The sequence below is a fragment of the Labrus mixtus genome, chromosome 7 (genome assembly GCF_963584025.1).
Source record: "Labrus mixtus chromosome 7, fLabMix1.1, whole genome shotgun sequence".
NCBI classification, from domain to species: domain Eukaryota; kingdom Metazoa; phylum Chordata; class Actinopteri; order Labriformes; family Labridae; genus Labrus; species Labrus mixtus.
The window spans coordinates 3,598,445-3,609,886 of record NC_083618.1 but is presented as its reverse complement, the minus strand read 5'-3'; the positions used below and the strand labels follow the sequence as shown (position 1 = coordinate 3,609,886).

The 11,442-nt window shown below is 40.9% G+C and overlaps 1 protein-coding gene across 1 annotated transcript; it reads left to right on the top strand.

Annotated features, from left to right (window-relative positions):
- The first annotated feature begins 677 nt into the window (after positions 1–677).
- On the top strand, positions 678–8,398 carry LOC132977515 (rac GTPase-activating protein 1-like). Its single transcript, XM_061042136.1, has 17 exons — positions 678–831; positions 1,050–1,164; positions 2,087–2,289; positions 2,453–2,604; positions 2,956–3,025; positions 3,120–3,173; positions 3,311–3,388; positions 3,582–3,696; positions 3,810–3,958; positions 4,100–4,264; positions 4,370–4,465; positions 4,643–4,841; positions 4,993–5,098; positions 5,302–5,434; positions 5,776–5,884; positions 6,108–6,216; positions 6,912–8,398. Exons 2-17 carry the CDS (start codon positions 1,080–1,082, stop codon positions 6,985–6,987), a joined length of 1,899 nt encoding a protein of 632 aa, XP_060898119.1. The 5' UTR covers positions 678–831; positions 1,050–1,079; the 3' UTR covers positions 6,988–8,398.
- Positions 8,399–11,442: the final 3,044 nt, after the last annotated feature.

The following is an 11,442-nucleotide window of genomic DNA, read 5'->3' as shown; positions in this document are numbered from 1 at the left end:
TCCTATTATCTCAAATCAGCTTTAAAGGACTTTCAGCATTCATAACCCACGCATGTTCTGAAAAGAAATGTAATGCTGAGATATAATGAAAATGCTGCAAAAAATATGAAAGCACAGACAAATCAGGGACTGTCAACTGCTTGGTTGTTTAAAAACATCCAATAGTGGACTTATACAGTTCTTAAATTGTTTTAATTAGTGTAATGTGTGTCTGTGTTGTACTCATTGAATGGTACAATGTAGACCTGCTGCTGCTGCACCCAGATATGCCATCCATGGCTGATAAATGATGCTGATCTGCTTCCCATGTGCGATGACAACAACCAAAGGCTGTATGTTTTAAAGGATTTTATGATATTACACATTTAATTGGCCTTGTAGAGGTGGTTGCCAGATGCTAACAGGGCCCTAACTCATCTTAAGCATGAACATCAGTCTATTTGACTGATTATTGTATTAAAATAGAAATGTAAATGTGCTGTAAATATTACACATACAATATTATTTTAGAGAGTTGCCTTCTAGTGAATTACGTTGAGACACTTCCAACCCCTAAGTGACCTCATGGTGCCCTTTGAAACATGTTCTGGGAACAAGGGGAAACTTCTGGCTATAAGCACCTGTAGTTACAACCCTGGACCTGTGGGGGCGATAGAGCGCACTCACTTCCTCCGCGGCAACCCGCGAGGAAGAAAATCGGCGCTGTTTTTAAACTGAACAAGAATGTGCAAACTTTATCGGGCAGGTGTGGCTCTTGTGCTGGGCTCGGAACAAACATTTAACATCTGTTTTTAACACCGGACAAAGTTATATTATTTCAAGTTAACCCAGGTACGTACGAAAACCAACCTAGGTTGTTTAAGTTCTTGTATCGTAGTTGTTTGTTTAATGGTGTATTCCTGACGGTTTAGCGTAACGTTACAGACATGAAATATAATGTGTCTCACCTTAATGCTCATACAACGGTGACATACAAATCTACAAATAACATGAACTAGCGTTAACCAAACACCAAATTATCTTTTCTAACCTAACTAATGTGTTATCAGCACTAGCTAACCAGGCTGCAGGAAGACACGATGGAGACGTCTGTAGTGAACCTGTTCAACCAGTTCCAGGGCCTCAGAGCCCAAGTGGACGGTCTGAATGAGAGCATCGAACCACGTAAGTTATTTACACACTTTCCGTGTGCATATCGAGAGAAAACGTGTGTGTGTGTGTGTGTGTGTGTGTGTGTGTGTGTGTGTGTGTGTGTGTGTGTGTGTGTGTGTGTGTGTGTGTGTGTGTGTGTGTGTGTGTGTGTGTGTGTGTGTGTGTGTGTGTGTGTGTGTGTGTGTGTGTGTGTGTGTGTGTGTGTGTGTGTGTGTGTGTGTGTGTGTGTGTGTGTGTGTGTGTGTGTGTGTGTGTGTGTGTGTGTGTGTGTGTGTGTGTGTGTGTGTGTGTGTGTGTGTGTGTGTGTGTGTGTGTGTGTGTGTGTGTGTGTGTGTGTGTAAATGTGTCTTTGGTATAGTTTGATTTTGGCTAGAGACTCAATGAGTGTAGGGTCTGTGCTATAGCTGGTACTATAGAAATGGTTCAGCATATAACACAACAGGGGGCTGACTTAGCTTTTGGGGTGCAGTAAAAATCCACCTAGACCAGGGATGGGCAACTTTGGTCACCGCAAGGGCCACATTCATTCAATTCTCACTGCCACGGGGTCAAATTGTAGTATACAAAAACGATTACAGTCAATTATGTCTCAAATTTAACTCAACATATACCAGTGATCAAATATTATTATGGACATATTTCTGGTTTTCATGATTTCATGGCAGATTTTGTCATGTTTTCTTCATGTTTCCATTTAATTGATATGTAAAAATGTACCTGAGGGCCACGTTGAGGGTTGATGGGGGCCGCCAGTTGCCCACCCCTGACCTAGACAATGTTATTCATTTACATTTCAAATAATGGGAACGCACTGTCAATGATTGATTTGCATAATTATCACTTCAATCTAAAGCAATTATGAAGGCGCAATACACACATCCATCACACTACAGAGGAAATACCAGAATCCCCCCCTTCTGTTTTTCTTACACAGAGTACCTACAGATGGCTGTGAACTTCGAGGAGTGCCGTAAGAAGTGGCTGAGGGTAGGTGATGAGCTGGTTTCCTGTAAGGAGGTGCTGGCTAAAGCAGAGACTGAGAAGGGAGCCTTGGAGGTTAAACTCAAGCATGCTCGCAACCAGGTGGATGTGGAGATTCGCCGGCGGCAAAAAGCTGAGGCTGTCCATGAGAAGCTGGTTGGTGCAACACTACTTGTAAATCTCACATGCACATATTTATGTTTGCAGTGAGAGAAAAAAAGATATTCTTCAATGTATGCCTTCTACCACTTTGACTGTTCATTATGACAAAATAATGAATTTTTGTCTGCGTTGGTGTCTCTGTCATTGTATGAAACAGGAACGTCAGCTGCAGTTGATCCGGGATATGCTAATATCAGAAAACAACGGCAGTGTCCACCTCAGTGAAGAGCAGCGCTCTGCTCTGGCCTTTCTCAGTGCCCACTCCCAGGCAGCACAGGCTGCTAAAGGCAACCTCAACACCAGTCGAAGGTGAGATCCTCCATGATTGACATTCAAACAACTGGAGGTGCATTGTTATTATTGTTTTCTTTTCCCCTGAAGAGTACAGTTGAGTGAGTAATATTGATTTTCAAACCACAGTCCCTCATGCTTTCTTGAGCTTTCACTTGTAAGAATGTAGTACGCTGAATACTGTAATAAGCTTTCTGCTATTAACTGTATGGAGAAGCAGCACAAACACTGTACCCTGGAGGGAATTAATTTATTAGGAAAAAAAATCTTGTATGAAAGATTATATAAGTCTGTAGAGGACAATGTAAACCATGGACATAATACGTTTTTCAGACTAACAGGTTCAATTCTGACTTACATCTTTTACAGGTTAACTATCATTGATGAATCAGCTTCTTTGCTGTCTGACATCAGCTTTGATCAAACAGATGACTCACTGGTATGATGACCCCCCCTTTTTTTATATTAAGAACTGTAGCGGACAACTGTCACTGAGGTACTAACTCTTGTTTAACTCTGTTATGTTCCTGTAGGACTGGGATTCCTCTGCGATGAGGACTGTGAGGTTGCGAAAACGGCAGAAAAGAGTGAGTCTTTGGATTTTATAACTTGTTTTTTGTAAAGGTAGTTATTGCTTTGATGTCATTTCATCCATCTTTGTCTTGCTGTTTGTAGTTTGTATAAGAAAGTGTTTTTTTTAAATGATGTATATTTGAATCCACAGCGATCGTCCAGAAAACTCCATGATGTTCCTCCAATGGCTGTGAAGAAACCTCGCTCCACTGGGCGCAAGTCAGAGAGGGTAATGCTGACCTCTGCAGATGAATGTGCTATATAACACTCAGCTTTGTGTGATCATTTCTCTTTTTCAAAGAAGTGGAAACATTTCTATGAAGAGACAAATAATCGTAGAAAAAATTCCCCGACTAAACCAGTTCAAGAGTTCATTAGTTTTGTTAAAAAGATCCTGAAATATATTTTTTATAATGATTTAGATGAATGAGTCCATAGTGGCCAAAACCACGATTACTGTGCCTGTTAATGGAGGAACTGTGGAGACCGTCTCCACCATTGAAACTGTACCCTACTGGACACACAGCAGGAAGAGTGGTGAGAATTTGTTGATCTACTATTCTGATCCTCATACAGAAGATAACGTATAATTGACTGTATATCTGTCAACCCACTTTTGGGATTTAATCACTATGTGATTGTGTCTACAGTCGCTCCAGCATGGGCTGACACTACCACTACTGACCAGTCTGAGACCGCCAGTGAGGCTCCCAGCACGCCTGTCTCCAATTTCCCAGCCAAACTCCGAACCCCCAGAGCTAACAGAGGAGGAAAGAAACACCAGTTCAGTGCCAAAACAGTAAGAGTGACACATGTATTTTTGTTTTTCAGAATTAGATTCGATATCTTCCTCCACCAACGCTTCAAGTCAAATCCCCTTGATAAATGCTGCTGCTTAAAGTTTGTACTTACCATGGCCATTGTTTCCTCTTTCACAAAGGTGATTAAGTCTGAGTTCTGTGCACCCTGTGGGAGAAGAACAAAGTTTGGCAAGATGGTCCTCCGCTGCCAGGATTGTAGGGTTGTGACCCACCCAGAGTGTCGTGACCGCTGCCCCCTGCCCTGTAATCCTACAGCTGTTAGCACTCCCCTAAAGAACTCAGAGGTATATGTTTCTGCATGCTTAATGTTGCATTTAGAATTCTACAATTGCTATTATTATCACAACGTTTCTGTTATCTGCATTTTAATTGATGTATTTTATTTGCAGAGCACCTTGGCTGACTTCGCTCCAGTCACCTCTCCAAAGATCCCGCCTCTGCTTATCTACTGTATAAAGGAAATTGAACACAGAGGCCTACATGAGGTAAGGCTGTCTTCATTTAAGTCCTTGTTTACCTGTAACCTCCATGTTACACTATCATCATTTCCCCTTGAGCCACTACAGTAGATAATTTCTCTCTAATTAGTTATCTCATTCAGTGGCACGAGTATCACAGGCAGCCAGACAATAAGAGCTGCTGTCTTTTATCTCTTACACCAGGTTGGCCTTTACAGAGTCTCTGGCCACGAGCGCTTGGTGAGGGAGCTGAAGGAGAAGCTGATTAGAGGAAAGACTCTGCCTCCGCTTCACAAAGTAGAAGATATCAACGTCGTTACCGGTGTCCTCAAAGACTTCCTCAGAAAGCTTCCTGAGCCCCTGCTCACCTTCCACCTCAACAAAGCTTTCATGGAGGCAGCTGGTGGGTTTCTGAGACATGTGCAGGCACACTAAAATACTTGTTTTTAAAAGAGAAAATATACATGAAAGAAATCAAAGTAAATGAATTTTGGAACCTACATGGATTAGGAGAACATGAATGTTAAAGAGTTGTTTTTAAAATGTTTTTGTAGAAATCCAGGATGAGGGCAACAGTCTGGCTCAGTTGTATCAGACCATCAGTGAGCTGCCTCAACCCAACCGGGACACTCTGGCCTGCCTGATGATCCATCTGCAGAAGTAACTTTCTTTACTTTTCAACATGGGCTAAGACACCTTTTCTTTTATCCTGTCCTTACTTCCATTTGCTCTTATTACCCTTTAATCACTTGACTGGGGTGGTATATTACAACAGTGAGCAGCCATGTTTAACCTCCTACAGCTCTAAAGTGGAGATACTTTCATGGGACTGTAGGGAAATCTTACCACCCTCTCTTTTTCAGAGTCTCCCAGAGTGTGGCTACTAAGATGGATGTGATCAACCTGGCCCGAGTGTTTGGGCCTACTCTTGTAGGTCATGCTGTTCCTGACCCAGAGCCTATGACCATCCTGCAAGACACAAACAGACAACCAAGGGTAAAGCAACCGAGATTCAAGAATAACTCTGACTATACAGCCATACATTTAGTCAAATGTTTATTTTGGTACGAGACTGTTGCATGCTCCTTATTTATCTTAAGATCTGGAATATAAGTTACACCAGTATAGTATAGGGTAGCGTGCGGATGGTGATGGTGGCGGCTGCACTCGCTGTCATGATGGCGCATGTCTCAGATTTTGTACTTGGGTCAAACTTAAAGGACACAGCTAACTTTATAGGCGCTTCGTGCACACCAGATTTGAAGATCAAGATCAGTGTTTCAGTTCTATGGAATGATTCTGTGCACACTTTAATGATTTCTCTGATTTCTCTCTAGGTTATAGAGCGCCTGCTCAGTATGCCGGAACACTTCTGGGGCCAGTTTGCTTATCCAGATAATGCAGGCGTTGGAAATGATCACCACTCTGCAACTCCAGACCACAAAGGTAAATCACTGACAGGCTACTACGAAGAAGAATAGTTTATCCAAATGAAACAGGATGAGATTAAGATCACATGTTCCATTTAATTAAAACGGTTCATAAATAGTCCAAGTGATATAACGGATAAAAGGATAAATCTTGTTTAGTCTTTATGAATATGTTCTCAGCATCTTTGGTTAAAATGTGTTATAAACTGAGGATGTATGGATCTGCATTGAATGTGTAGTGAGCATATTGGGACCAGTGACCACTCCAGAGCACCAGATGATGTCTAAAACTCCGTCCTCCAGCTCGCTCTCCCAGCGCATGATGCACACACTCTCCAGCACCACCATGTAAGTTAACTCAAACACACACTCTTTTAAATGCCATGAGAAGGTTTTCTAATCAGGTAAACAAGATGAAACACCTGAGGGTTTATCAAGGTTGTGTTTTATCATTATGTAAAGGCTAATGGTTGAGTAGTATCATGTCTGACATGAGGCTGCCTGCTATAATTTATCTTTTTAAATTTACATTGAAAAAAGACGGACCATTTAGTTCTTAACAGTAAAGACCATTTAGTTCTTAACAGTAAAAGACACATGTATTTTAATTCAATGAGAAATGTTCATCATAAAGGTAAGTTTTACTTGCTGGTATGGAACCTTTTGTAGGAAATATTGTGTGATGTGATTTACCACGTGTCATGTGTTAATAGCCTGACACCCACATATCAGGTCAGAATCAGTTCTGTTTCCTGCAAAAGGATCAAACACATGCTCAGTGTTTGTGGGTCATGATGCAGGTTGAACTTCACTACCCCAGGCTTGTGAACAGAAGTCTAAAGATTTTAACGTTGGTAGCTTTGAGCATCTGCCATTGTTTCACAAACCAAGATACATTTGAACTTTTTAACCTATTATCTCTCTCTTCAAAGTTCTTATGCCTGTATCGTCTGGTAAAATAACTCTTAATGAGCTAAAAACTTCTACTGTTTGCACCCAAACCCCTAACGCCCCCTCCACCCCACCCCACCCTACCCTTTTAGATTTGGAAGTAAGAGCAAAGCAACAGCTGCCTCTAATCGCCAGGGCCACTTCTTCGCATCTCCACAGCTGAAGTAATGGCAAAAGGACGGGTGAAAGCCATCTTGTGCTTCTTTGTCACTAAAAACAAAAACTGCAAATATATATATTCACATAATCATGTTGGACTAACTCTACGTGAAACATTTTGATTACTGAGTTTTTTTATGCAAGACTTTCTAACCATTTTTTTTCTTATTGAAGATTCCTGCATGAATATTTCAGTTTTTATATCCTTGATTACTAATGATTTATTATTGACCTAACCTGCTGTGACAAGTTTAAAGGCTTTAATCACAAACAACCATCCTAAACATTTTAAAGGATCAGTATCTGCTTTGTCTCAAACTCTTGTGTTTGATGTTTGAAGACACTATGAATGAATTGGACCATCTTTAAACCTTCGGTTGTTACCTCAGTGCCAGTAGTGTTTGAACACTTTGTGACGTACACTGATGCAATAGCGTTGGTTTCCTTGTTGTTGTCCAGAAACTTTTGTTTTCATGATTGAACATTTTATTTTATGTTTTTATTTTGTGTGCTGCTGTATAAGAATCATGCAGAATGAACTGGTTTAACAATATTGCATGTAAACACTGACACTGAATGGGAATAATGTTGCATTTTGCACTTGTATCTTTGTAACAATCGGAGAGAATGTGTTTTCTACTTGGGAGTACTCGCCACTAGAGGCTGCTTTTGCACCACTTTTGAAGTGCCAGCCTTAAACAATGATGATAAACTACAGTACATGATACGCCCAACTAGTCAGTATAACTGACAGTCATTACATTCTCATAGATGAACTGCTCATTGGAAATACTGTAAGGTGTTCCTGTGACATATATCAATCACATTTTCTCCCTCCCAAGCCAAAGATTACATCGGTTTTAATCTTTAAAAAAAAAAAAAAAGAAGAATCTGGAGTGTAACCTCCTTCAGTTCTTATATCTACATATTTGAGAGTTGATTTGCATGCACACTTATGTTTCTGAGTATTTGTATCCACTCCAATCCAATTTTCTTGTACAGTTACATCACCCTTTATGCAAAACAAATGGCGCTCTTTCTGAGGTGATTTCCTCTCTCTGCTGCTCTCTCGCTGTCACAACTTATTAGCTCCAGATTGTAGCGTGATGATGACAAGTGTAAGTTATTAAGAAGAGAAATAATCACGTTGACAAACTGATTTCACTCTCTGATTAAACCAAATATAGCTTAAAGTTTGGCTGTAAATGAAGAAACAAGGCTGTGATATTGTTTTTATACATTCTTGTACATTTATTCTATTGTATTTGACTTTTCTGACAAAATATTTTCTAACTGATGTCTGATTACTTTCACCCAATATTTTGTGGACTAAATGTAAATGCTCATTCCTTTGTCTTAGCTCAAATACAATCATAATGGTCCATGGCTGAGCTGGAAATAAAACATCAAAAGACTGGTGCTTTTGTCTCGGTGGGTGTTTTTTCATGCATTTAAAATGCAGAAGGGGCAAAGCCCCCCCCCCCCCCCTACACACACACACACACACACTTCCATTAAAAATCCCTTCTACACCTGAACTGGATTAGAGTTACCCTTTTTAATTGAGTATGTTATTAATGCCTCATTCAGGCATCCTAAACCTTCATTCATGTCCAACACTCTTCATCTTTTTCTGTTATAAATTGAACGTTTGCCCATCGTTATTTAAGATCTTCAGTGAAAAAGCAAAGTGCGGGTTATTCCAAAGCAATATGAAAAAGGGCAATACGAGTTAGCTAAAACATCTACAGTCAGATATTTCTGCCTCCAGATCATTAAGACCACCTTTAAAAACATTCAAGGAAACCAGCTCCCGAAGATTTAAAGTATCTTGCAACCGATTCCAATAATAATGCACTTTAGCTCATTGTTCTTACAGCTATAGTCATTACAGCTATTTCCATAATCTATTGGGCTGGGTGGGCAGGCGACGAGGTCTAACATCATTATGAATTAATAGCAGGGATGGCTGTAGAATGTATAGTTATTCCATTAACAGTTGCTGTGGAGAGATCTAAACCAGCCTGAACCCATTGACATACATTTTATATGGCCTCATTCAACACAGAGCTTGAGCTACACGTGAAGCCCTTTGAGACCCAGGCCCAGCTGTTTGGGGGAGAAATGAAAATATGGTGCAGAATTCATCCAGAAAGGGTTTTCTAGCTTCCTTTTTGCTCTCACACACAAAGAGCCTCAGATATCTGCAGAGGAGACCCCCACTTCTGGGGAAAAAAAAACATTTGAATTTCAAATCAACATTAATAGTTCATTATCCTGAAATAAGGTCTCCTGTGTGTCGATCTGTCCTCTCATCGGGGGATTGTGTGTTTGTTTTTTGCTGTACGGTGCAGTGTACGCTTGCCGGCAGCAGACATCAAACAGCTGGCTGTGTACTGTGTGTCTCTGTAGCTCCATATACCAGCATGCCCCAGTGTGCAGTGATGGAGCTCCAGTCTGCTGTGGGACCAATGAGGGCCAAATGAGTAACTAGTCCAATTAAGAGCTCTTAAATAAATTACAATGTAAGCTGGTGAACACACAACAACAACGGTACTATTTAAAATCTCTATTTAACAATGAGCTGCAGGCTGTGACGCCAAAGGAACCAACCTTCCCACCCCAATCCCTGGAAGCTGAACACAATCAATCCATCATTCAATTCATGTTTAGCTGTTGCTGTTGCTGACTGATTGCAAGTAGTCTATACATGTCAAACTGTTGCTGTGTATGCAGTAGGTGTCTGGTATTGCTGTAGGCCAATAATGTCAATGCCTCTGACATGTTCACTCAATAACTGCCAGTCAAATCCTGCCATCTGATCAAGTGTCTAATCAATATGTTTGTTATAGTAAGAAGTCGTGTTAACCACTAGACAAATAGTCCCTGCTGGACTAGTCTTTGTCTAGCTTTGATCAAACACTTATTTTACAAGTTGTGTGTCTTTCTGATCAAGTTTCATTTGCTATGTTATGCTTTCAGCCGGACGATTCAATGGTGGATTAGGCTAGTCATTCATCCCCATGTAGATTTTCTTTTTGAAATCACATAAAACTGGGCAAAGGAAAAGGAGCAGTTTGTCAGGTTTAGGGAGCAAAAGTGTAATCCGTGCAGATTTATTTATTTTTAAAAACACGGAGCAGGACCAATACAGTTCCTTCCTTTTGCAGGCTAAGCATGTGCTCCTCCAGATTTCTTTCTGACACTGTTTTCAGTGAATTATGTGACAGATTGTGTGATCAATATGCTTTCCATTTTTGGGTGAATTAAAACACGACACTGAAATACCAAACTACGTTATAACAGCCGTGAAAAACAAGACAAGAGTCATTGTCCAATCTTCACCCACCTAATGCCAGGAAGTTTTCTTTTTTCTTTTTTTTTAATACCAAAAATGATTGTCTGGCTTGTTGGCTTTGAGTGCTCTTGCTTTTGTTATCTCTTCCTTTTTGCTTCATCTCCCCTTCCTTCTATTTTTTTTTTTCTCTCTTCTCCGCCCCTTCTTTGAATCGAACCTGCCGTCTTAGCTGGCTACCGTGCCGTGGTCGATACCTTGTTACCACAGAGAAATCAATTATCTCGACCAAGCAGCAGGGGAAAAGAGGCAATAATGAAAGAATGCTCCTCCTTTCCAGGCGATAGCCGTGGTCATTAAATATGAATTTAACATTGGCTGAGGAGATTTATGAAGCGAGTTGTGTGCCCCGAGTTCACGCTCTCTTTACAGCTTCAGTCTCAAGTCTGGTTACAGGTGTAAATGAAGTAGATAACAGGTTGTCAGGCTGATGATGTAATGTGTCCTATAGCTTAAACAGGGACTTGATCATTTAAGCCGCTGTCATGTGGAGGAATCTGAAACAGAAACGGGACTAGGCCTGGAAATACAAGTACAAGATGACAAGAATATCTTCTTCTTTGTCCATGTGATACACCTTTCAGCTGACATGAGGGCTGATAAAATACAAATAATGGTTTGTCAGCAGTACATTTAGTGTGTACTGGTCAATAGCTATATGAGATGCCACCACATTCATGGAGAGCACAGGTTCTCTTCAGTTTGATATCTGAGCGCCACCCACTCAGTCGACGCCTGCACGGCAGTGACGGCTGACAAGTCGGTGGGCATGCCAACCCCTACCTGACCTGTTCATGTCTGTAATGAGCCATTCTTATGACTTGTCTGACAGCTGCTGCTAGAGGTGGGAGAAAGCCCCACATACGTTCAGTAACAAGCAACAAACAGCCTTGGAAAAGAAAAGGGGGAAAAAATGCAAACACAAGAGGGTAAGAGAGGGAGGAGGAGACAGAGAAATGTGTAATTCAGGCTTGCTCTTAAGGCAGCAATGAATTCGGTTTTAATGGGGCACCACAAGCACTCAGCAGTCTGTTGTGTTTGATGCCAAATTTTGCAGAATAAACAGATTTGCTGTGCAGCTGATCCAAACACACACTTTCTCTTTGTCT